A 27,727-nucleotide genomic window follows, 5' to 3' on the forward strand; every position below is an offset into this window, starting at 1 on the left:
CAACTGTTGAGCTGATAAGTCTGTTTCATTCAGAAAGTGGAAGCTAGCGAGGTATGCTCAACAGCTTCCAGTCTCAAAGAGTGTTTCTTTTACACTTGCTCCTCCATCAGTCACAGTGGTCACAACCAAAGGAGGACGTCTCGTGTCTTTTTCATGGTTCTAGTCGCAGCGATGGTATCTGACCAGCTCACAGCAGCAGGTAGTTGTGTAACCACAGCACCCTGTACTTCACCAAGTGATTTGAATTATGGCATGCAGCAATGTAGACAGTGCTGAAATCACAATTGTGGCTATAAAAATGCCTCACATTTTTGCCTCCCCAGCTGGGGAACTGCCTGTGTGAGCACTGAAACTGAAGTAGTAAAGCACACTACCATCTGCAGATATTGCGACTATTTAAAATGAGAGTATTCCGTTCACACCTGGAGAACACCAACGTATAGGCACGAGAACTGCAGTCGTGTTCTGGTAACCACAGTTCTGTCATTACAAAAGTAAAAACACTTCACGAAAATATCGCTGCATTAATGGAAAAAAAAAAAGTTTGTTTCACAGCATAGCAGTTTCTTAAAGTTTATTTTATATGCTGTCTTCTCCAACACACTGAGGACTGTAGCTGTTCTGGCCAGAAGGTTTGGTTTGGATTTTTTATAGCCTCTTGGAAAGAATACTGAAGTTTAAAGCAGCATTCAAACAAAAGCAGCAATTTGGAGGAGAATTGTTGTACATCTGAGAAATGTCACAGGACTAGATGCTAAGGGACAATGAACAAAAACAAAGTCAGTGGTTCTCTAGAATTGAATGTGCTTCCCTGCTGTTTCTAATGAACACAGCTGACAGGTAGCGTACCTGGCGGCTGATTGGTTGCAGTAGACACATCCTTCAGGCCTAATCTACCAATGAAACTAATTAAAATGTACCTCAACGGGCTGTCAGATCTTCAAAGCTGGTTTAGGACATTCCTGATTTCCAGTTTCAGCAATTTTTTACGATTGCTCTCAGGCCAACTAATCGGAATCTATTTAAAGAAAGGACGCCGGTATGCCAAAAGAATTCCCCCTCTTTGGAAACTGTACAGCTAGCTGGAAGTTAGAAACTACAGATAAACATCTGTTCAGCTGCTTGGCCTCTGAATCTTTGTTAACTTTGCTCTACTCTTCCTCGTAATTATTACTGCCACTGACATGCCAAAACATGTTGTTTGCCAGGTGATTCCAGCTTGCATGTTTTGTTTAACCCTGACGTTGTTGGATATCAAGAGCATAACGCATATCTGTGTGTGTGCGTGTGTGTGTGGAGAAGCATGTCCTGGTTACGAGTGTTGAGGAATTCTGTTTGCACTGTGCAGCAGGCTTGTGTGCTTTAGACGAAGGTGTCACGTCTGCTAATGTGTGTGTGCGGCGAAAAAGAGGGAAAGAAAAGCATGCAGGGAGAGAGGTGTGCCCCTGTGTGAACCAGGCAGGCCTGTAGTATCATGCCAGCTCTGTGCTGCTGCCCGCTGACGTCATGGAAAGAAGCATCAGACTCTGAACTCTGTGTGGCTGGGAACAACCAGCAAAGACGGCCGGAGTTAACTACAATCAGCCACGCAGCGCTAGAGCTCATCGTGATCCCTCTGCACACACAATACACTCATTGTGTCTTCTGATCAACCGGTGAGCCTGCTCTTTGGTCACGACGTCTGGAAAAAAAAATTAGTGTTTTTCACAAGAAAAACCTCACTGGATATGGAAAAGAAAAGCGCATTGTGTGTTTAATGCGGCGTAGTGACATGACTTCTGCTTTGAGTTGACTTGGCGAGCATCCAGCGGCTGTTGCACACAGGAAAACTTTGGTCTCACACCCAGTAAATTGAATCAGCGCCTCATTCACATAGGACCATCTTGTTGTCAGGAAACAATTGAAGAGAATGGAAAGCGGCCTTACCAATCCACTCTGTAACACTCTGCAAAATGCTGCATGCATTGCTGCTCCAAGGCAACTGTGTGCATTCCACTCTCAGTCATCTATTGCTGACTAACAAGCTTGTAAAGAAAGAGCCGTCTCATTTTATGTGTCGAAACTAATCGCACTTGAGTTCCACTGCAACATCTTGGAAAATGCACAATAAAAGCTGTAGCACTGGATGTTGGAGGGCTGCGCCTACAGAAAAGGTTGCCTGTCGGTACCTGCTCTGCATATTTTAATGTATGTGTGAGCAGTAGTCACATATATGTTGTGTCTTGTTTCTCTCAGCTATTCAGCATCGTGAGCAGCCCAGTAGCTCAAGTCAGCAGCTTGAAGGAATTCCTCCAAAAACATAATTATTTATCCTATTGCACGCCTCGACTGTAGTTCTAAGGCATGTTTGCACCAGCTGCATAAAACCTGCTAACAGTGCTCATGCGTTCTTCTCATTTTTTTTTTTTTTTTGTTTCTCATATTTGTTATGCAGCTTTTTTAGCCTTTTGACTCAATATGCAGAGGTTGTGTTTCCGAACAGGGCTTTTTCATACCAAGCATGTCTGGAGCACTTTAGACAAACTCTGCAGTGTTAGCTTGTTTAACTCGGTATATTTTGGCAGGTGACAACAATCGAAAGAGATCTGCAAATGTAGGCCTCATTTCGAAAAGAAGCAAGGATGTTATCGCGAGGCATTTACAGGAATCTGCCTCTGAGCATCAGGTTTTAATGGTTTAAAGAAACATTTTGACATCTGGCAGCCAGCACTTACTCATACATGTAAGACTTAAAAGTGAAACTAAGTTTGCCCTATTAGTCATTCAGATTTTCTCTCACGTGTTCGTATGACCATCAGACTGCAAATTACTGGAAGGAGCACAGAAGTATTATTAAGGGATATGCAAAAAAAATGCAGTAGTTGTTGGGATGTACCAGAACTGTATTTAATGGACAAGGTGTGTGTGAAGTCTTGGGACCTGGATTTAGGTTTAGAATTGTATTGGCCCCTATCAATGTAAATGAAGTGAAAATAACACGATTAACTATTTAAAACCTCTGATATATTGAGACAAGGACTGGACTGAGATATTTTCCAAGATCTTTGAATCCAATCAAATCCTGTATTAAGACCTACCTCGTCTCAGGATTTCTCTATCATTTACATGTTAGCAAATCAGGATCATTTGCCTGCCCCATGTGTGTGTGCAGCAGACTGGGATAAATGAGATTCCGCCTTGACTGCTGCAGTAGTATAAACAGTGCTTTGCATTTCACCGCACCGAATTGAAAAATCCCTCAGCCCCATTTGCATTGGAAACTTCCCTGGACCGTCACAGGCCAGCGATTGTGTCAAGTCCTTACATCCAGTCTTGTGATCTGCAAAGACAGTCAGTGCTAAAGGTCATCGCATAGTTCATTGATTAGATGTTTTGCTTAAAAACCAGCGTACAATCATATTACGACTCCTAAATCCCCCTATTGACACAGGAATGTGTTGGATGATCTTTTGATTTAATCTTCTAATAAAAATAACTGAAAGTAAATAAAGCCCAATATTTCCCATTTTCATTTTTTATGTGTGTTTTGCCAGAGTTGGACAGTAAAACAAACAATCCTGGCTTTATGTCAGCCCACCAGCTCCTTTTATTTCTCTAATTATTCCCCTTCCTCAAATAGGAACCATGAAATAGGATTCAGGTTCCTCTGATTAGTTCTTCTCAAAGGCTCCTCTGTGTCTAATAGGTGATATGGTGTATCATGCTGCTTTTCACCTCTAAGCCTGTTTATGAAGATGAAATGAACTTTATCTGCACCAACTTTATCTTTGGCATAAAGAAGAATTGCAAGTTGTGGGGACCTAACAGTTAACAAAGGACCTCATCTGGTGAGCTTGGTAGCGTGTTCATACAGTGTTTTTTATGGTGGTATGTACCGCTTAAAGTTGCAGATAATTTCTGAGAAAATGCCACCTTCCATTCCATTCCAAGTGGTAATTTCTGTCATGACTAGAGCATTTTAATACACCATGAGTTAGTTCCAGTGGATACAGTAGTTCTCGGTTTCTGGAATCAACAATATAAATCCAACATCAACTAGCCCAGTGAGCTTGCTGTTAGGGTCCATCATTGAGAGAGAGCTGTGCATTGTGGCTGCTCACAAGACTGAAAATGACCGTATGGAAAATCACCACCAAGAACATCCTGATTAACCTGAGCAGCTCTGGTCAAACCAAGTCAATCAGACGCTGCACCAAACTGGTCTCCATGGACGGACTCCACCTCTGCAGACAAGCACATAAAAGCTCATCCAGGTATTGCAAAAGCTCACCTGAACAAGGAAGAAAGCTTCTGGTCATCAGTTCTGTAGTTGGATGAGATAAAAATGGAATTGTTTAGACACAGAAGTGGCTTTCATTTGGTGAAAGAAAGAAGAAGCAGTCAACCCCAAGAACACTATAACCGCAGTCAGATCCAGTGGTGGGAATGTGATGGTTGGGGGGTGTTTTTTAGTCAACAGGCCAGGCAGTTTAATCAAAGTCGACGACTGTGGAGGAAAACATCAGGCAGTCTGCAGAAAAGCGTGGCCTCAGGCAGCATTGGACCTTCCAACCAGACAACTATCTGAAACATAGAGCCAAGATGGTCAAGAAATAATTAACAGAAAACAATATTAACATTATAGAGCTGCCCAACCAGTCCAGACCTGAGTCCCATCCAATAACTGTGGAGGGAACTGAAGACCAGAGTGACTGAAGGAAGCCTTTGACCTTAAAAATCTGAAGATCATCACAAAGAGGCGTGGAGCAAAGTCCCAGTGGAGACATGCAGAAAGAACATAGCTGTTTTTTAGTAACAGAACAAAACATAGAAATAGTCTTATTGTCTTATTCGCCATTTCCAGACACAGACTCATTGGTCAAATACAAATTGGCTATATAACAAATCACAATGTAAAGGATCCTTAAACTGAATGTTCAACTCCTTTCATCACATTCACTTTAGCCATTTTACTCATTGTTTACCTAAACTAAAACCTCTGCTTCCTTCAGGACTTCCATTTTAACTGCAAATTCTAGTTCACCTGTTTCCATGTTTTAACTATACAAAACATTTGTGCAAACAAGTTGTCTTCATAAAATCTGCTTTTCTAATTTAATTAAAGTCGTGATGGTTGTTTTCTGTGTGTCTTCCAATACACATCCAGTCAAATCTTCATCAGTGCAAACTGTAAAATGAGGAAGAGGAGCGATTTGGATGTCCGTTGTTATCTCTGAGTGTTTGTCCTAGTCCTAGTGCCAAAACTTCCTCCATGGAGGTAAAACTCTGGTGTGGGATTGTGAATGTGGAAGATAATGACCTTGATCAGACTTGATTAGGGCAGCACAGGCCTCCTCTGCCTGCGGTACAATCTGACAAATATATAATTTAGACAAATGGGAACCTCCTTGGGTTTCAAGAATCAGGTCATGGAGAAGAGGGAATGAGGACGAGAGGACACACCTCCTTATCAAACACATCAACGCCTGACATCCTTGTGAGGTTGAGAAACGGTCCCATATGGCAGTGCTCTTGTTACTCGTGTCAGCTCAGCCAGACAGGCCTTTCTCACTACTGCCGCAGCAGCTGTCAATGTCTGAGGGTTGTTTAGAGAGGCCTCTGCTGTTGTTATGCATCATAAAATCACTCTTTATAGATACAGTATTTGGCATGTCAATATGTCGTTCACTCCTCGCCTCAAATGTCAACAGAATTTCCTGTTAAACAGTGTACGTTTAACTTGGATGCTGCTCAGACCTTTGTTCTGTGTGTGGTCACTGGTTAAAGCTGTTTGGGTGGATGGCACTGGTGATTCTGGTAATGAAATTACCACCTGCAGTCTGTCTGTTTGCCAACTTAAACAGGAATTTACAGCCTGGAAAGATAAATAGAATGCAGTCGATGAAAACAAGTGTGTGCATGTGAGCGTGAGTGCACACACACACACACACACACACACACACACACACGTCCCACACGTCACATCTGAGCCTGACATTAGTAGCAACCTCCTTGAGACTGTGACCTTTTCCATCGTGAGCTGATAGGTGCACTAATCTTTCCAAGTTTGAGCTGCTGTAGGTCCGCGCTCCCGGGTCATCGAGCTAAGTGACAAGCCATAGGTTGATGGAAAATCCATAGCGTTACTGCCATACATTACTTTTATTTGATTGGGCCTGTAGTGAGCATAATGCAACGCTGAGGTGGGACGCTGGTGAAGTAGCAGGGCTCCGTTTGGGTCCAGGGACCGTTTGTAGTCCCCCCCCTTACTGCCCGTGACATTGATGTATAGCCTCTGACTGCCATCCATAGGTCCGACCCTGTGAGTGCTTGTGAGTGCTGTAAATCACTCCGTGGTATTGATTTTCCATTAGAAGTCAGCCACTCTGAGCACCTCTGACAGGGTGCTCACAAACACCTCACTATGTGTAAGAGGGAATGTTAAAGCAAAACGACATAAGGTCACGTGACTCTGGGTGAGCTCGCTTGCAGGAAGTGGATATTACCGCTTTCACTTTATATACGTAAAGACCAATTTCTGTTAATTACATAACATGCACATGGGTTTATGTGAAATTTCACTCCGCTTTATTATTTTTTTTTCTGTTTGCTGGAGTCTTGCCCACACTGTAATAAGCACCCCTGACATGTCCCTGGAACAGTGCAGTTGTTCTTGCTATAGTGAGTGAAGTGTCAGCACTAATGGTGACGTGTGAGCATCTGTCACACCCTGCTGTACATACACAGAGTGCTGCAGGCACATCCCTGATTGTAGATGAAGAGGGGCCAACGTTATGCTTGTGGAACAAGCTCACTAAGTGCCTTCTGCCTACATTAGCAAGGCACTTTGTCTTGTGTAAATATAGTAGCATGTCACAGAGTCGAGTTAGGAAGAATTGTGGAGGCCCAGGCGCCAAACTCATATAGGTTCTGCGCTTGGCTGAATAATTCAACTTTAGTTTTGTTTATGATGAGCAAATGGACGTACTGCGGTGTTATTACGGCCGTTATGGATGCACTGAAACAACAAAGTAAAGTGGAACTGTTTGTCTCTTTCCCTGCTTTTTGACATGTGTTTTTTTTTTCTTCTTCTCTCTTCCATTACAGACAGTACAGTCACATAAGCCTCACTTCGTGGCAGTGCACTGTCAAGAGGTCGGTGGGAAAAATTATGAGGCGTCCATGCATCACGTGGGTACTTTTGTGACGTAAGTATTGTGCTCATAATTTGCTCTAATTGTTTTGATGATGGTGGTAATGGGAAAGCTTTGATGAGGGAACACCCATTTAATGGCTTGTGGAATCAGGGAGTAGTCTGTTTTAAACTGAGCGGACTACTCCCCCCACTGGCGGAATTTAAGCTGTACGTCAGAGTGAATTTTGACTGAGTGTGTGCAGTCTGGTACATTTGTTGGATTAGTTTAGAGGCATACCTTGATTCTTTTAGATTTGAATGATGTTACCTGAATATTTCTGTGTTCTTTCCATCAGAGAGCTGTTGTCCAGTGATGCCATGAAGGAGTACAGCAGAGTCCGTGTCTACCTCGATGAGAACTACAAATCCCAGGAGCATTTCACAGTAAGTCCTGTTTGATATACTGTATGACTGTCTATCCCATACTGTGGGATGTACGCACACAAACTCTGGGGATTTGTAGTTTTCTTCCAAGCTGATGTGTTGAGTTAGCAACGATTAACTTCCTCAACATTCAGGCTTATTCTTCAAGCTGGTGAGTCAATTCAGGATCGATTTATTTGTATTCTTTTGTGGTCTCATTTTAAAAAATCCTGACGTTATCTTAATCAGTCAAACGTGTAAATATATTCAAAACACTTAGTTTAGTGTTTGAATTTCCTTTTTGTTCTATAAGATGGAAAAAAAAACAGAATTATGCACGAGGCATCAGTGTATAAGACACAGAAAACCTCACACTAGTTGTATCAAACAGTGTTGACAAAGTGAAAGTTTCAATTCAAACATTTTAAAGCCTGAAAATCTTCTACACACAGAAGTTTGATTTCAGAAGTGGAGAAATTTTTCACCTTTTGAAAAGTTTGTCAATTTCACATTTTACTCTGAGCTGTAGTAAGAGTTGGGCTAAAGTAATGGTGGTAGTTGTGTCTGTTTCATGAATCGTTACACTTTCATACACTGTAGACCCCAGTTTCTCTAAACTGTAACATCACCAACAGAGGAATCAGGCCGACAACGACAGGTGTCATCTCTGCGTGTCATTTCACGAGTCATTTTGCGATCACAGCTCTTAAACTAGGACACTGTGGTTGCATTTAACTCTGTGGCTGACACTGCAGTGTTCATTTTACGAAGAAAAAAGATAATCTGAAAACTGTACTGCATCATGTGAATGCATGTTCCGTGTAGCTGTGGCATACAGCTAGAGTTTTGTGGCCAGCAGTAGCGTCTGGTTGGGGAAGGTTTGAAATGACTGTAGCTTAACCTCATTTGAAAACCTGAGATGTTTTTGCAGTGAAACTGCAGACTTTACCAGTGTGCTTACTTGTACATGCTGCTTGATGCAAATAATCAATAGCATAAACCTTGAATGGGATCCTGTTCTGTGCATAGAGAGGTATTGTGTGGACTAGAGCTGAACAACATGCAAGAAAAAAATTGCGATTATTTTGACAGATACGATTGTGATATGAATTACAGCTTTAGTGGGAATGGTTGTATATACATCTATATATATTTTTGGGCTTGTGCCTTTGTTTACAGCAGTAGAGGTAAACAGGAAAGGGGGGAGAAGAATGGGGAGAGACCTGCAGCAAAAGCTCATTAGTGGGAGTTGAACCCACGACCACTGAATCGGGAAACTATAGCCCCTGTTCATGGGTCACCCGCTCAACCAGGTGAGCTATAGGGGCACCTGGAATGGTTGTTTTTGCATTCCTTTTCCACTGACACAAAAATATGAAGATGCTCAGAGTTATGCTGCGGTTTGTACCAAACAAACGTGTTCCCTTACGACTGAAGAATGTGGTTTGCAGGCCGGGGCACCTCTGTAGCCCTGCACAGCTTTATTTGAAATGCTATGTTTAACAAAAAACTGCAGCTGCTGCAATATTACACTTGGTCATATTCTGATTTTGATAGAAGTTAAATTCATTGTTCAACCATAGTGTAGACAAGACTTAAACCTGAAATATGAGCCTTCTATGTACTTTACATTCAGCTGCTGGCTGTTTTCCCTCCAAATGCAGTAAAAGCCGGTGGCCACAGGGTGGCAGTAGATATTTGGAAATAAGTTTGTGTTGCTCTTTCCTGAGTATCAGGGTTGATGAGTAAAACATGTGGTTCTAAACATTAGTTTGAAGTCACTTTAATTAACAACAGAATGCTTGAATAGACAAATAATGATGAATATATTTGGCCCATTTTTAAAAGGTTTCTCACTGCGTGATGCTCATTTAAGTGGAGGACACGGCTGTCACACCAGTGACTGACCAATACTTGTAAACAGAATATGGACATCTGTGATATTGTTACTACTTCTGGTGAATTACCCTTTTCATTTACTGACTGTACACATCCTGAGGCTGGACAGCTGTTTTAGATGTGGCCTCTTGGTGGAGCCAAATGCTCAAACCTGGCAGTGGTCGCAGAGGATGTGTTCTCTTAAACCAGGCTGTGGATTACAAGGAAACCGGCTTTTAAATGTATATGTCAGATACTCAATGGACAGACTACAGGTATATCAGATAATCATCTCCGCATTCCCAGGAGATCATGTGGAAGGACTACAGAATAACATATCGATGTTGTCTAGATATGGACTGCGGCTCCAGTTTGTCTCTGATCACTGAATTGTCTATCTCGGTTCTCCTCAATGTTTTCGGCGTTATCACCACGCTACACTGCACCTCCACAAACGCTCATAAATCACAGAACCCACTGAGTCACATTTGCTCTTTTCAAAAAAATATTACAAACATTGGCCTTTCGAAAATATAATTATGTGCCATTTCATATAAGCGCCGCTAATATCCCGGCATTATGAGCTGTTTATTTAATAGTGTTTGTCTACAGATTAACCTTTTTTTGTTGAATTTTCATTTTCATCAAATAGAGCTGGCAGTTTGTGCTCGTCTTTGTGAATCAGCCAGTGGAAAGAGAAACATCTGATGTGCTTTCTATGATGTTGATATTGAAATCCTGGCAACATTAAATATGAATAGACTCTCCAGTCTTTCTCACACAGGACTTGCCATTTAGCTTTGATGACATCACCCATATTTGTTTTCTCTATCTTCGATTTTTCCTCCCCTCCGCCCCCCCCGCTGTGCTCCGGGGATAATTGTTTGTTGTCTGCCCCGCCTGTCAATTTTCAGATAATGTAAGTGGGAACACTTTTCTGGGTCCAGAGATTCCAATTTGTATAAGTGTGTGTTGTGTTTTTGTATGCACTCATGTATGTACGTGTGTGTTAAGTATCTTTGGAAGCAGACAAGTGAATATTTTGGATGAGTGGGAGTATAGTAATGTCGCCAGTGTCTGGTGAAGGCCGAGGAGATTGTTTACATGCTTGTCCTGTGTGACTTGGACCGCATTTCTGCCTGTGAAAGACGAGAATATGACCGATCAGCGCGTGAGTGAAGCTCAGTTATGACAAAATTAATCTACTGTGAACTTGCTAGTCAATTTAATGGTTGTGCCAAAAAGTGACAGTTGAAATATTTTTGGTTTGACAAAACCAGCAGTTTGAAGATGTAAATGTGTGTTTTTTTTTTAATGTTTTATTTTATTTTTTTAAACTTTCTGACATTGTGTGGAATAAATGATTAGAACCAGTTAATCAATAAACAATCAGCTTGGTTTGGTAATGAAATTTAGTCAATTATTAGGTTTTGTACACCAAAAATGTATCTCCAAACATGGACTTTTGTGTCATTTTTTAAATTCTGTAGAAGTTATTACATCAGTTTCTCATTAAGCTTTTTTAAAAATTGTGAAATTAGAAAATAGACCTCACAAAAACTTTTTAAAGCAATGCAATTTTTTTTTTTTGTAAAATCTGACAGATTTCTCCACTAAATCCAAACTGCTTATATCCAACCAGAAACATCCCGTGGAGGATAGATGAGGCTGTCACCTTGTCTGTTTACTGGATCATAATTTCTCCACATGAAACTGTAATGATGTCTTGTTGATAAAACGCTACATTTAACACCTTGATGTTGAATCTGAACAATGAGAAGCTCGGGCCAGCCGGAGCTCCTCCTCTCCTCCCAGAGGAAGGCAGCAGTAACGGGGAAGAGCTTGACTGACACGTTCCCCCCTACGGCTGAGCCCAGGCCTGGTGTTTTACAGCCCTGTTAAGGTATACAGCAGGTAAAATGTCAATTAGGAAGGCCCGCCCTGATAACTCAACTCCCAATCCACTTGTTCTTGGCCATTAATATTTATCGTGGGCCTGGCCCTGGAGCTGCAGCCGTGTCATGTGGAGTGATGTGCGCTAATGTTACTGCTTCCTGACAGACACACTTGTACTCTGGTGTCTGTGCAGCTTAACAGAAACGCTGCAAATCCACATGCACAAACACACACCTACCACTGTCACACGAGTCTAATCAAGCTATCCACATACGCAGACAGTGACACACAGCGGCACACAGTGCCTCCTCAGCCCTCAGTTGTTCCAGGGCATTTTAATGGGAAATTAAAGGCATCCCTCATGTCTGTGGTCTGCAGGACAGGAATGAGAGCAGCGGCAGAGGATAAATCAGGCTCTGTGCCTTGACAGGATACCGCTGTCTCCTCTTACCCATGGCTGTGTGCGTTTACTTGCACATGTGTGTGTGTGTACGTACCTGCCTGTGTCTTCAGCATAAAGTGTTCTGTCTGCTCAGTTTTTGTCCAAGATTCAAAACACTTCAACAGCTTCTTATTCTAACAGAAGTATCTAGTAATTGAGTGGGTTTGAATGGTAACAGACTTTCGATGAAGAGCAGGCGTCATCTAGCATGAATGCCAAAGTGTTTTGACTGGATTTTAGTGAGGCTGCAGTCGGTGCATTACACTGTTTGGAGAAAGCAATCTGCAGCTGTTACGCTGCACGTGATGGTCAGGATTCAGTTCACTAGTTAAATGTGAAATATGTTGCACTTTACATCATGAAGGCCAAATCTTTTTTTTAGACTAGTCAGGATTTTAACAAACATGCACATTTACAGTGAACACGCTCTGTTAAAAAGGACAGGCAGTAAAAGTCTCAGGTCAAATGGCAAAATTTTAAGGAATCTAATTTAATTTATAAATTGCTTTTGGAGCACTTTGTGTGCTGGGGAAATCAAAAACATGAAATACAGCAACAAAAACAAGCGATAACAGAGAAAACACAAAAAGTCCCATCTTGAGAGTTTTGCAATACTTTATTTAGTTAGAAACTAATTTATGAAGCCCTGTCTTGGAAAAATAACCGTGGAAAACATCTCTTTACTTTTTATGTCTGTAAAACTTTTCTCACATAAATATGTCATTTTAAACTTTGCCTAGTATTTTTCCTCACAGTTTCACCCGAAGATGCTTGTTATATATTTTTCTTGATGTTTAATAAGCCTTTTACTTCCACATGGAACCTAACTCACTGTACATAGTAATTGAGAAACAAATGCATTGTTTAGTTAGAAAAGAGACTAAATAGTCCTGAACTGTGGGTGCAAGTGTTGCATCAGCAGGCATTAGAGTGAGCTCTGAGGCTCAGGTAGGACTTGAGAAAAACACTCATTTAAAGGTGTGTTATTAAACAGAAGGAGCAGTGAAGAACAGCTTCATGCAGGAATATTCTGTTAAGAATATAGAAAAAGTCTTTATTGAGGCTGTTTTTAAAAAGACAAGTTGCTGTTTTGACCCCAGCACAAAGGTCTCTGAACGCACAGAAACTCCACCTGAAGGCTCTTGCTGTAAATATTAAGGTTTTCAATGAAATGAATAATTAGATCTGCCTAATTTATTTTCCTTTCCTGACAAAGTTGCGTTCTGATTTCTGGTCAGTAGAGCAGGCCTGTCAGTAGCTGCCAGCAGCTCAGCCTCACTCTGCTCCAGAGGTGAGCGCTTAATTCTTCTCCGGGCAGCGTGCTGTAATACAATCATCAGTACCGCTCTGCTCGGCCAGGAATTTATGAACACTTAGTGTCCCTCTGTGCTGACAGGGTTTCAGCGTGAGTGTGTTTACGGTATGGCCCAGAAATGCGCGTCACTCGCATTTATCGCCCTTCTTTTTTAACTGCATCCTATATCACCCCTGTGCTCGGCCTTTTTTTCTTTTTTTATGATGAAACAAAACCAGGTTGCATATAGAGATTATATACTTTCCAGAGAGAGTGGGGTCATAGAGGAGGGGTCTCTGTGTACAGTCTGTTGGTTTTACACACAGAGGTTAACTAGCAGGCAGCAGCCATCCTCCACCTCCACCTCCTCCTCTGCCTCCCAGCTCTGTGTTTAAAAAGACCGCAGCAGGCACATAAGCAGGTTAAAATATTGCAAACTAAATCTAAGAGAGCTCTTATTTCAATATGGTGAGAAGTACGGCACCGACTGAGGCCACTTGAATGGAGTAGATGTCAGCTCGGTAATATCGCCAGGCCATAACTCTCCTCGGCCATCACTCATACTCTCAGGGCAGACATAAGTGCATACACACACACACACACACACACACATATATAGTGACAAAGCCAAATAAACACATACGCAAGCACGCACGTTGGGGGGGTGGGGAAAAAAAAAACTGGACATGTGTTGAACGACAATCAATGAATCTGCCATCAGACGTGAGTTATGGTGCAGAGAGAGTGGGCATTCCCTCTGTGAAAATATTTTGACTGAAAATGTAGATATAATTAATGGATTGTGTAAAGAGGTGGAGAAATTGATGCATTTATTACAAGGAAGTCAAATGTGGACGACTGAGCCTTTGCCCTCCCAGATCATCGCCGCACCTGGCTGCTCTCACACGCAAGCCTCTCCTCATAAACAGTACTCTGATAAAGTGTCTACCTGTGTGTGTGTGTGTGTGTGTGTGTGTGTGTGTTTGCACAATATCTCGCCGCGGAGAGTAAATCAGTTGTGTTAGAGGTGGAGGTGTTGTTGTCCTGTCGTGGAGGGTGGGATGTTGTGGTGTGTGTGTGTGTGTGTGGGGTGTCTCCAGCCTCAGATAATGATGTGATTCCAGCATGAGGCGGGCCGGGTGTACCTCGCCACCGGCCATTATGATGTGCGGCCCCCAGCCACCGAGGGGGCAGAGTGAAGGTGAGCCTGTCATATCGATCTTTTTAGTGCTAAAATATGAGCCACTTTACTCTGCTCCCCGGCGCAGTGATGTGAAAAATAATAACTCGGACCCAAATTAAAAATATTGATCGCTTAGGAGGTGTTGAGAGCAAATAAACACCCTCTGAAGGATTTTTATTCTCCCCCCCCCACCCGCTCCCGCCTTTACCCTCCTCCCTCCTCCGTCTTGTCCCGGCCCGCCCAGTGAAAGGGCCGGGTCAGGGATGGGGGGCTAGCTAACCTGTAAAAATACCACACTATCTTGTTGCTCAGTAGTCTTCATAATACCCACCTACCAGGCTCTTAGTGCTCTTTATTGTTCCCAGACACAAATCAACAAGCAACCATCTTTTCACATACTCTCTAACACTGATTGATCGGGTTTTGACTCCATAATCTGGCATTAGCTCGGCTTCATTCAGGTACCAACACCCCCCTCCTCCTCCTCCTCCTCCTCCTCCTCCGACGAGTCATAATTTTTTGCACATCCCAGCTTGACTTTTTTATTCCTTCCCGCCGTAACAGATGAGCTGACACGGGGCCATCAAACGGGTGGGAAAACAATTGCCACAAGGTTAATTTTATTGCCTGCTCCATGCATTTGTGAGCAGGCGGGAGGTGTCCTCTGCCCGAGTCCTGATGAATGGCTGTGCCGAGCGGGCAGGAATGAAAATGAGAGGCGAGAGGCCAGGCACGGGGAGCCGGAGTCCCGCCGCTCCCACCTGAAATTGAAATTTTTCTGACATGCTCAAAATTGGTATTCTGATATATAAGAGAGGCGATGTTCCATTTGGTTTGATGATGAAAGCTGTCATGTGTCCCACTCAATTGCATTTTACGACACCCACTTTACCTCATACATCCGAAGAAGGTTAATATCCGCACACCCTAAATGGCGGATGTCAGATTGTCCAGAGTCTGTAGGAAAATAAACTACTTAGTGTGTCTAAATGCTGTCGTAATACTTGGCTGTCCTGGTCGCAGCGCTATTGATTGTCTACAAGGACGTTTGTTCTGTTTTTTTGGCCAAGGCGGGATGAATAGATATTTGATGGAGCGTGCAGAGTGGGGCTGGACCAGTATCTGCATCTCAGTGCTGTGTCAGTGGGGATGAGAGCCAGGCGTTGGGGAGAATCACATGCTGCCTGTTGACATCAGTGAGAGGGAGCGGGGCCGGAGCTGGCGATATCTCCTCTTCCCCACTTGAGCCGGGTCCTCTCGCTGAAAGCTCACTTCTGTCTGCTGGCTTCAGGCCCTCACTCTGTGTGTGTTGCTCTGCCTGTCCGTGCAAACACATATACGTCTGAGCGGCGTTACTGATATAGGGCTATCTCCGTGCAGCACTTTGTCCATACATATCGATTCTCCCTCCGCCACCAGCTATAGTTGCTTCATTTGCATGGCCCAGCTGACCCAGGCAGTCAGTGGCCATTATATTCCCATTAGCTAATCTCTCAGCTTTGATTTCCATAATCCTCTGTCTATTGAGAGCCCTCACAGCTCTCACAGCCCCACTCTCCAAGGAGAAAAAAAGACTCCCACCCACCCCACACACTTCAGTCTTTAAAAATCTGCACAGTAACATGCATCATACATTAGACCATACAAATGCATATTTAACAACGTTACTGCAATGGTCCCCTATTTTACTGTATGTTTACTTTATATTGTTAATAAATGTAGCCTTCAGATCTACTTCAATAAAAGAAGCAACACCAAAGTAAAAGAATCACCGATATTCCTGCATGCAAACATTTTACCCACTATTACCATCTTTGAAAGCGTTTTATTATTGTTGTTATAGATAGATAGATAGATAGATAGATAGATAGATAGATAGATAGATAGATGTATATTTGGATATATTTGGAGCAGTAGTCAAGTTTCAATGCTTTCAGTCAGTATCTGCAGCATTACAAGTTGTGATGGTGCGACGAGTATTGGTTTCACTTTGTCAGCCTGTGTGTGTGTCATCATGGCAAAAACCACACTTGGAATGCTCCCTGGAAATCCTTGGGCACAACCCCCATAAACGACAAGTGTGCTCTTGGTCACGCTGCTGGTGGAACGGACATTCTTCATTCTTGGAGACCGTGGGTTCTTCCACAGAAGGCTGCTGTTTGGTCTCTGGCTCATTGTAGTAATAATGTAAGAATGACTACTGAGTACTCGTGGATAGTACTGTCGACATGTTGACAGGTGTTGCGGCTGGTGTAAACCCACTACAAGGTGGTCTCTAGTTTATAAGGTGATCATATGGTTATTATGTAAAATCTGATTTTGCCAAGTAACTAGTAAACTGTGCAATATTTCTGTATGAAATGAAGTGCCGCAGATTTAAGATACTTTCTAATGGGGATGTTCTGATCAGATTTTTTTTGCATGTGATCCGATTCAAATCATTTAATATTTAGTGTCTGGTGACATTTTCCTAGATAATACACTCTTGAATTATTGTAGATTAGCTGTAGTACCTGGTTGTGCCACCAGGTGGAGCCTCTTACTGTTTAATACTGTACCAACCAGAAGAGGACGGCAGTTACGTGTTGTCAAGCGAGAGCATTTGCGACGGTTTAGCTTGTGAAGAGGCACCATGACAAAGTTTTCTGGAATGCTTAATGACGATGACCAGCGTTTATGTGTTAAATAAAGCCGGGATCAACGAAGACAGAATTCTGATGTACCACTGGCATATGTATCAGGTGCTTTTGTGACTCATATCATGTATTTGTGATTTAATTCAGTAAACCTTAGTACATCCCTTCTTACCACCACAGGTTGTATGCAAGATTCTTTTTAGTTGCTAATTTAATGTTAAAGCTTCTATGGACTGTTTTTTTTTTCTGAAACTGTAATTATGTTGTGTCAGAGTGCCTCTCAGTGCATGTTAGCATGCTTATGTGAATGTAGATATATTGAGGCTAATGCTGGTGACATGAGTTTCAAACTCCAGATACATGAAACGCGCCTAACATTTTAACAGGCCTGCAGGCTGGAAACCAATCACTAATGTTATCACCAAGGCTTGCCAATAGGCTGCAGTGATGCTGATCGGCTGTCCACAGCGAACACACTCACCTCCCACACATCTATCCCAGGTGCATCCACTCATCCTCTTCTAGAGGAAGCATCCTGTGTGCCAGGCCAAATTGACCTTAATCACCCTCAGTGGAGTTCTTTTGAAACGATCGCTTAGATTGATCAAAGAGGACCTACCGCCTACCACCCACACTCCACCCTTGACACCTCCTCCTCTCCAAATGAGCTGATAATTAATAAGGGCTGGCTCTGCAAACACCAGTCAACAGACAGCATGATGGATCGGACAGCTTGGATGCAAACCAATACATTGTCAAGATTTTCTCCAGCCCTCTGAAAGGCCCCTGGGTGTCCTTTACCCTGCATGATCAGGGATGCATAGTGGCACCCACCCGGCTAATTAAATACCCACCGGTTGGCGTTGTTTTCAGTGGGGATGCTTTCTATCTCTTCACTATTGGCATGTATTTAATAATTCATGGAGCTGCATCACTGAGGACAGGGCTCGGGGTTTGTGCTGTACTGTTAAAGACTTTGTGACAAAGTCAGTTAAATTTCAGTATAATAGTCTTCATAATTCATTTCACTTCACGTTTCACTTCATTCAGGGAAAATCCACTTGAAATTTTCAGTATTTGCCCTCTGATGGTTGATTAAATGTTTTTAAACCGACACCTACATTCTAAATGCCGATCATGCTGGATGCACATTAATAATTATTAGCACTGAGACAATTTTTGTCATTCATCTGAAGCGATCACACCACTGTGGGACATTTGCTGCTGAGCTGCCAAATAACTGCAGCTTCAGGCGATTTCCTCCAACTGTCACTGAGGTGGTTCAACAGCAGCGACAGCCGCATCGCACAATCATTCTGTCTAGTGACAGCTGTTTTTTTTTGCTGAATGAGCTGAGCCGTGACGGACACATCTATGACCGATCTACGCCCCCCATGCTAAAGGCTCACTTTTAATCACTACTCTTGTTTTGCCAGCCCGTGACTTGTTAACTGCTAAATTTGAGCTATGGGCATTTTTGGAGGAGGGAAATTCTGTTAGCTGCTTCATTTGAATGTCTCAGTGCTTCACTAGTTGGACTGGCTGTCAGCAGTAGAGAATGACTGATGCTAGATTTTAAGGATTGATGCTGACAGAGACTTTACAAAATAAAACATTTCCAATATTAATTTATCGGCTGATTTAATTTATGTATTTGTCTACATATGCACCATGTATACAAACACATAATTTACACATTTAAATGTATAAAGTGTGACAATTAAATATATATCTCAACTGGATCTGAACTAGTTTGCATTGCATGTTTTATTGTGTATTCTATTCTAAGCCGCTTAATATTGACTAATGATGAATACATCTTTATATTTAGGTATAATAACAATAACATGTTAAGTCAATGACAAAACGCCTTATAATGCCTCTTCAGTAAACTGTGTTGTCTGTACTTGATCCCACGAGTTGTGAAATTTACTCTTCAGAGTTTTTTATTTTTTTCTTTTACCATTATTTCAGTTGATTTTACTCCAATTAGAACAGTGGGTTTTTTTTTTTTTTCTTTTACCATTATTTCAGTTGATTTTACTCCAATTAGAACAGTGGGTTTCAGTAGTTGGAATTGTTCAGTTTGGAAAGTCTGCAACAGTTTATGTCAGCATTGGTTATACTCCTAATATTTTTAGAGTTTGGGACATCCCAAACCCAAGTAAAATCAGTGTTGGGGCCAATCACGATGACTTGAACACTTAGTTTACATTTGTTTTCACATGGAAAAATTACAGTAAGCCACAAGAATAACTGTCAGATGTTACTGTGGAATGTGGGATTGTTATTGTCCTCAAATCCAATCAGTTAATTGCACGTTTAATTGCCTTACCCCAGTTAGCCTCACAGAAGTCTCTGTCATGGTGCTCTTTTACGAGCTAAACTCCCATAATGCTCTCTGCTTGCTAACATAGAAGTGCCAATCTCATCTTGTTGCTACCGTATTAAACAGTAAGAAGCTACTACAGCTAATCTACATTACTTAAAATGTGTATTATCTAGCAGACAGTAGACGTCTTAGATTGGATCGGACACCAAAAGCGCTTGACCAGAACATCCCTAGTTATACTGTAGTAAGGCTAACACGTTACCTTCCACTCAGCTGACAGGCTGTGAAAGTAGCAACGGAGTTTGTCTGCTCAGCTGTGATTCGTAGTATTACAAACAGTGGGGTTGGGCAAGCTCTGCTGGACAAGCTATGTAATGACACCACTTCTTTAACTTATACCAACCTGTTTCTCTGTTTTTTGTCATTTTAAAGTAAGAAAGCAAGATCTGGCAATATATAGCTAACATCGGTATATCTGTGATAGGCTTAAATTGGTCGATAAAACTGGCAAGCCACTGAACCAGCCAGGCTCTAGTCAGCAGAGACAGTTTGGGAGTTTCATCGTAATTTGGAATAGCGGCATATTTTAAGGAGCGCGAGGAAAACGACGAGACAAAAGGTGGAAAGTGCAGCTCTGATTCTTAATGATGTTAGGCTCCGTCTTGGCAAGGCAGGGTTTGCAGTAGGAAGCGTGGTTGTCGGGTCGAGTGTGGCCCCTAACCAGAGTGATTGGGTGTAATTGGTGAGTCCGGCCTAAGAGGAGTGGAGGGTCGGCGGCTATGGGCTGTGAGCCTGTCATAATAACAACCAACAATGTGATCATTTCATTTCCTTTTCACTTACACATCACCTCACTTCACATGAGACGGGGACACACAAACACAGACGCGTACACACATACGGGGACAAGGTTAACGTTGGCTCCCATTTATTTCACTCTAACAATGACTCTAAATAGCCTTTCAAAAGCGGAGTGAGGAGGGAGACAAAAATAATCGAATCACACAATTACTGCTGGGCTTCATTCTATAGTTAAGTGCATTTTTATTGTGTAACGTTTCTTTTTCCCCTGCACCCTCTCCCACCCCTTCCACCGGCTCTATTTTTCCTGCCTCCCTCGGCAAGCGTTCTCTCCCTGCCACTTCTCATCTAATATGGCCATAATTGGGTTTGGTTGTACAAATCAGATTTCAGCAATTGGGTTATCCTCCTCTGAAATTGGAGAGGTCTCTGGGCCGGCATGGGTGGAGAGTTAATCTGCTTTTGTTAAGCCCTCTTTTTGGTGGCTGCGGCGGCAACATTGGGCAGGGCCAGTTAAAGCGGTTTACCTGTCACAGCGGACATGGCTCATAATTTAGCTCCCTCTTCCCCCCAAAAAAGACAGATTTTTTTATTTTATTTTTTTTTTAAAATCTTCCCCCTTCACATACACACCCATTGCACACACCCCTCCACCCTCAGCTTCTCCTCTGGCAAATAATGACATTTGAATCGAGCATTAACAGGTTTAATTACTTTAAAATTGTCATTTTAATTTACACTGATATAGTATTGATCACACAAGCAGAGATTAAGGCCCTCAGTGGAGCGGTTGATGTGGAATTAAACAGGGCCGGGTCCTCATGGGGCCCGCCTGGCCTGTCCTGCCGCAGCCAGAAGAGGAATGACATCCTCCCCCTAATGAACTGGCAGCATGCGCAGACATGAATTTCAGGCCCCGCTGGAGAAGGAGGGAAATAATGGGGTTTGGGGAGCCATGGCGGGTTATTCATTCACTGCCATGCACCAATTCTCCTGTGATTCATCCCCAGGCCCCCAGACCCCCACTGCCTGTTTGCCTGCCACATTCAGCCCGCCTGACCTTTCTCCTGCCTAAGTGTATATATATATCCCCTCCCTCCTCCGGGATCACCTTGCCCCACACCAGGTATCATGTACAGAAGGAGGGAGGAGCACGATGGGGGTGGAGAGGAAGCAGGGGTGAGACACCTGCAGCAAGCCACCAGCTTCTAATCCAAACATCCCCCCCTCCTCCTCCTCCTCCGTGGTGGAAGTGCCGGTCCGTGATCCTCCCTCTCATCCTGGCTCGCCGGCCTGTCTGACGAAGACGACACTTTCCAGGGGAATTGATCTCCTCGCTCGGGCCTTGTGTCACGCACAGCTGGTTAATATCAGGGTAAAATCGTTACATTAAATCCAAGCAATTTCTCCCCAGTTTGAGGAAAGCCTGCGGCTCCTGTGGTAAGCACTGTGTTGTGGAGTAGTTAAAGATGTAGGAACAACCTCTTGACACTTGTCTCCAATGAACATACTCAAACAATCACATTCCACATAAGTGCTTTTAATGACTGGCTCTTGGAGTGAGTGGCCTGATAAGAATAAAACTTGGGCTTTGAGCAGACATGGGAAGTGTTAGTAATCCAATGCTGTGCCTGAAGTGAAATATTTACACTAAAGATTTGTATACATGTTTTTATTCAATGCATAGGATGCTTGACTTTGTGAGAGTGATATCACCTGTCAAAGTTAGCTATTTCTTATGCTTTAACGGTGCAACGGTGGGTAACTAAAGATCCGGTATCGTCATTGTTAGTTTAAAAAGTCAGAGATCGTTATTGAACTGAATTTTAAAAAGGGGAATACTATTGAAATTGAAGATGCTCTGATTCCCGTATTTACATATTATTCCCCATGTACCCTCACAGACTGAGGGATAAATGTAGAGCTGTTTGGGCAAAAGTGTTGGTAAATTCTAAGTTCTAACCCTCTGATCTCTCAGCATTTTCTGGGTGTTTATTGCTCTTGTCTCATCTTTACTCATTGTGGGTTAATATTTAATGGCAGTGTAATGTGCTGCATCTTTGGAAACTGCACCACTATGGGTAGAAGAGAATTCAGAAATGTTTTCTGTGCAGTGTGACACAGTTATAATGCCATAAAACATACAAAGAAAAAAAAAAGTTACATTTTTTTGGATTATTTATTTCCTGTAAAAAAATTTTAAAACCCTGGAATCAACATGTATAACATTATTCCAAGTGCCCACAGGTGTTAACAATACTGGGGAAAAAGGCAGCTCTACCTACTATAGATATTTTACTATAAGTAAAGCAATTTTGTTAAAGTATCCTGATTTTCAGCTTAGATTTGGTTAATTTTACTAATAGAACTACACATCAAGTATGTAAAATATTAAACGGTTTTAATATTAAATATAACTTTGCCTTTCAAACCAGGGGGATAAAATGCTCTGTAAGAGGAGCAGCATTTATATTTTACATTTTGTTTAAGTCAACAGTAGACCACAGTTGGGACAGTGCATTATCAAAGACTAGGAATGCAGTTTATGACAATGCAAAAATTAAAGCATGCATGAGATGAAGAAAGACTGGTATCGGAAGAAAAATACACAACGGCGTGAGCATCATCTACCACAACGTCAGACGTCCAGCTTAGATGGTATTACACCACACTATAGCTGCTCATAATCAGCAGTTTAAATTTATTATTAATTATTATTCAGTCTCTTCATGTTAACTCAGACAGACTCCATGATGTTGAGAACCAGGATCTGTGAAGGCCAGACCTTCTGTTGCAGCACTTCTTGCTCTTCTTGTTGCTGCAGATGACTCTAGCTGCATGTTTAGTATCATGTTCATGCCTCTTAATGAACTGGAGGCTGATCAGTCGCCTCTGCTGATGATTTTGTGTGATGTTGGGCTTTAGTGAACCAAGAAAATCCTTGGTGGACTGAACTTGTGCCTACTGTTCAACCAATCAATAGAATAGAATAGAATAGAATAGAATCTTTACTGTCATTGTAACAAGTACAACGAAATGAAATTGGTAGCAGGAAAATTTGGTAGCAGGAAAAAAGAAAATTTGAACGTTTTCTCTAGATTAGCTACATCAAGCTAGAATGTAGTGACCGCGGTTGTCAGACCAATGAGAATATGGTCGGATGTAGCGTATTGACCAGTTGACCTGGAAACGGCAGCCCTAGTGTGATGGACAAGAATGTCAAAATCAGAGTATCTAAAATATTTGTACTGATTGCTGTGGCATTATACATTATGGCTCTATCATTTTGTTGCACCATTGTTCAGTCGAGTCCACATAGCTGGCTTCCCTCTTCATCTCTAGGTTTCTAGTTGTTCTTGTCTTTGTGCTGTCTGCAGCTTGAGGAATGATTTATGTAAACACGTCCGCGTCTTGGAGTCAGACAGTGACGGCTTTGTGTCAAAAATCAAAACAGAACTGAAGTCTATGTTTGCCCTTGAGCCAGTTTACCAGCATTTTCTTCAACAGTCCAAAGGTCTCAGTGCAGATTGAAAAAGGGGGCCACTGTTTGTGAGGTCCTGAGTTGATTGCATTACCTACACCTGGATGTCGCAAGGGTGGAAGCCATCTTGACGATGAAGGCCAAACAAAACAACAACCTCTTCTCTGTCTTGGCTGACGACTCCCCATGACGGATATCTAGATGTCTCCAATACACGTAATGGACTTGGCAAAGCCTGAGGTGGCTGGGCTTGGGCCTTCTACTCCACTCTGTCATCCAATCACCTTATTCTAATGCTATTGCATTGTTTAGTCAACCAGCCGTCCATTTACATCAACCCATAACCACACAGCCACACCACAGGAGCACTTAATAGAATTAGCAGGTATTGTGCAGCACATTTTAAACACATAGGCCATTTTAAACACACACTCAGTCACTCCACCTCCCTCCCCGGGCTCATGATCCCCCGTTTGCTGTCAGAGTAATGGCACCAGCTCTACATGCAGTGCCTGCCTCTCCTCTTTAACTGTCATAACTCTGTACTCTGCCCACTGTGGACAGTTTATTTAGATCTTTAAATGTGTAGCCAATATTGTTGTCATGTTTATGTTATGTACTGCATATTAATAGCTCATAAAGCCTATTTGTTGCTTTATTAAATCATTTTTCACTTGCTCCTCATTAGGAAATAGGAAGCTGAAGCTCTCGACTGAAACAGCCAGTTAATTTTAGGGCTCATAATTTAGTAATCTGATTTTAGAGAATGTTTGCGACTCTGTTCGGTTAGCCAGCATAAAAATAAATGAGCTAAAATGAAACAGTCACATGGCTGGGAATTTGCAGTCATATGCCCTCTTTTGCCCTTGACTGAATGCATTATTTTCTTTTTCCAACCTCAACACTCCAGTACCATTTTTTTTTTTCAAACAAATTGCTCTCATATGCTTTTCCCTTGTGATTAACAGAGAACAATTTCACATCAAATAACCCCCAAATTGTCCTCATTTTCTAATGATATTAAATAGGACATGTGTAAGTTTATTTGGAATGACTCATCTGTGGGGTCATGGGAAATGAGCAATCTCTTTGTCCCCGAGCCACCACCCTCTGTTAAACTATTACCTATAAAAACAGCCGCACACTCTCAGTCAGAGGGTGTGTCCTGCTTGGTGTAATAACGAGGGCCTTTCTCCTTGGCCGATTGATTTTTGTCAGGAAAATTAATGCAGTCGTTCTAAGGTTCTGGAGGTCAGAGGTAGACGGGCTTCAGCTGATGAGGGGCGGTGCTGGGCAAACGGAAAGGCAACAAACAGCTACGGGACCACCAGACTCTGTCTGATGAAGCTTAGTGTGCATTTGTTTGAGGGCGGAGCGTGCAGTCGTTTATGATGTATTGTCTCTGTACTGCTTCATACACACACCAAAATGCATCTCCTATGATTGACCAAGCAAATATATAGGCCCAGTTATTGACTACACTCACTCACCCCAATGTTGTTTGGCTTTGTTGGCCTTCTTTTATGTTGTATGTGATTTGTTTTGTTGTCTTGACACCAGCTTAGAAGCCGTGTTTAACTTTATGAGAATTTGTTTAAGTCTTGAAACTGAAGATTCTTCTTATCAGCAGAACCTTTGACTTAATGTAACACTTAAACTTTTATCAGGTTAAACAGTTCTCCCTTTAAAGTTACACAGTCACCCAAATAAGCAGTCAAAACCTCTGCTTGACCCCCAGAATCTTTCCAAATGGTGTCTCATAAAGACATAAAGCGAAGCATAACCATATTTCATGGAATAATGTTTCCCAAGTGGGAACCAATCTAACACAAAGGGTGCCCCAGTCAACAGGATCTCTGCACAAGTTCAAGCCACAATAGCACCCTGTGTGCACCATGCTGTAGCTAATTACCAACTCATTAAAGAGACGTCTAATTAGATTGGATGTTATGCTCGTTCCGTTAAATTCAGGCTCTTAATTTTAACGGCCTAATTACATTTCTGAGAAGAAAAAAAAAACACTTTTCAAAGCAGTCTTTGGTGAAATGGAAATGAAGCATTCCTCAGATGACTGAGCTAGAAAGATCTAAACCTTCTCCTCTTTGTTTAGTTTGTCTGCAGATATATGAGTTCTTAGGAGCATAAAACTGTGGATTGAGCTCGTAGAAATGTATGGACAAGTGTAGAGATGTCCTAATAGCCTAGAATACCCTGCGGTGGTCTTTATTAGCAGTACAAAGCTTTGTTGCAGTCGTGTGTTGGACCAGCTGAGTGACGAGTAAAACCAGGGATTCTTAAACTAGTTGGGGTAAACTCTGTTTGTCAAGTAGAGTCAGTATTTTCATATTGTAGTTGAGGCCTAGGTGGTTACAGTATCACTGTAACTGAGACAACTCGACACCTTCAGATAATTCACATGTGGACTTTTTGTCATGTTATTGCAGTTACAACATTTATATCCCAAACTAGTCTGACCTTAGACAAACTTTTATGCAACAACTTAACAGCAAAACTTCCTAAACAACACAGCATCCCCAGGTGAATGTTTCACTTCAATGCACTGCATACAAACTGTCATTAAAAGCACTTATCAATAACGCAAAGCTCATTTGCATCAACAAACCCCAAGCGCGAGGCGTACTAGTCCACGGCCGCCTGGGCCTTTTGTCGCTCACATCCACACCCTCAGACCTCCCATGGTGGAGGCTGTGGCCTGTGAGGACCTGTGGCTACTCTCATAAGATGAGCTTCATGGCCTAAAAACACCCATGACCCCCTGTCCCCACCACTTCCACCTAAACTCCCAGCGGCTGTTAGGTGTTGGCGTGGTGGCTAGTGTGGGGTTTCCGTCTGATGAGACCCAATTCAGGTCATCAACTAGGAACCTTAACCTCAGCGCTGTGCAGCTGCTTCACCCTGGTCATTCTCCATGTGCCAGGTTTTACCAGCTTTCTTTATTTTTGTGTATCAACTTGCCCTTATTGACTTTTATGTGTGCACATTTATTTATTTGTGTTATTCCCTGACATTACCTACGTACCTTGATAAATAGAAAAGTGGCTAAATTCAAAGTGACGTGGTTAGTTTCAAACTGAACCTTATCTCTGCTCGTCCTAAAAATAGGTCAGTAAATATGATCAATATTGACTGAAGGGAAACATTTTATTGTTGCTCAGCCCTTTACAATGCCTTAAACAAGTAATACAACAAAAAAATGCAGCATCAGCTATGACTACTTGTTGAATCCCTCTAAAAAAAACAGTTCAAACTTGGGTTTAAAATGATCTCACATGTGATCCATTTGAGTTGTGCAGGTTAGAAGCCCCACATCTCGATTCACTAAACAGGGACACTGTTAAACGGTTTTATAAAATAGTAGTTTACAGTCTTACTAGTTAACGTAATTATGTAACTCGCCTACACTTCCATCATGATATCACCTGAATAACCAAAGCTAAACATACGTCTAGTGCCGAGTCCGATTCGTTCTCAGATGTAACAGATGCACTGTACGCTACGTATTGTGTTCCGCTTCCACGTGACCCAATGATAAACAATACAGTACCACCTGGTCATCTGTGGAGCCCTCAAAGGGGCGGCCCAGGAGACTTGCTGCAGACCTGCATGGGCCCCTCCAAATCCTCTTTTCTTCCCACATTTCTGTGGGTGTGATATTTACAGGAGAGCAGACGTGGGTTTGCTGCCACTCTTGCCCCTGGCACCAGGACCTCTGCTCCCTCACATCTTAAAGCTGTCTTTCAAGAGGGGCCACGGGAAAGGCCGGATGCTGCGATTGTACGGATAAAAAGAAACATCTGCGTAAGAAAAGTCCTCTTTTTTATTTATTATTATAATAATACAATAAGAGGGGAAAAAAACCCATGACATAATTTCTTGTTATCTAAGAAGCTGAGGCTGCATTTACATTTGCTTTTCATGCAGCGTCCATGTGCTCTTAGGGGCGATGCACTGGAGTATAACTAAGCTAGCATGGAGGATATCCAACCATTTAAATCAAGCCTCTGGGAATTTTACATAACACATCATTGGAGAGCATTGGTTTTTACATAAAGACAAAGAAGGCCACAAAGAGCCACCGGACGGGCGTCTTAGCCTGAGACGAGCCGCTGCGTGTGTTTTTGCAGACTCCTCTAAAGCTTCACGGTCCTGTGGTCACTGTTGTGCTCCGAGAACGCCTCTGCTCATACCCAGACAGCACACAGACAGAAAGCTGCTTATTTTTTTAT

The 27,727-nt window shown here is 42.4% G+C and overlaps 1 protein-coding gene across 3 annotated transcripts in view; it reads left to right on the top strand.

The window, feature by feature from the left end:
* inpp5a (inositol polyphosphate-5-phosphatase A) overlaps positions 1–27,727 on the top strand; it is a 180,261-nt gene that overhangs the window by 56,314 nt on the left and 96,220 nt on the right. For all 3 annotated transcript variants that reach the window (XR_520513.1, XM_008290645.1, XM_008290646.1), the window contains exons 3-4: positions 7,087–7,187; positions 7,471–7,558. Coding sequence is in view for 2 of the 3 variants with exons in the window: in XM_008290645.1 (XP_008288867.1) it covers positions 7,087–7,187; positions 7,471–7,558 (189 nt within the window). In the remaining variant the exon portion in view is untranslated. The remainder of the gene's footprint in view (positions 1–7,086; positions 7,188–7,470; positions 7,559–27,727) is intronic.

Source organism: Stegastes partitus, unplaced genomic scaffold, assembly GCF_000690725.1.
Source record: "Stegastes partitus isolate 25-593 unplaced genomic scaffold, Stegastes_partitus-1.0.2 Scaffold688, whole genome shotgun sequence".
NCBI lineage: Eukaryota > Metazoa > Chordata > Actinopteri > Pomacentridae > Stegastes > Stegastes partitus.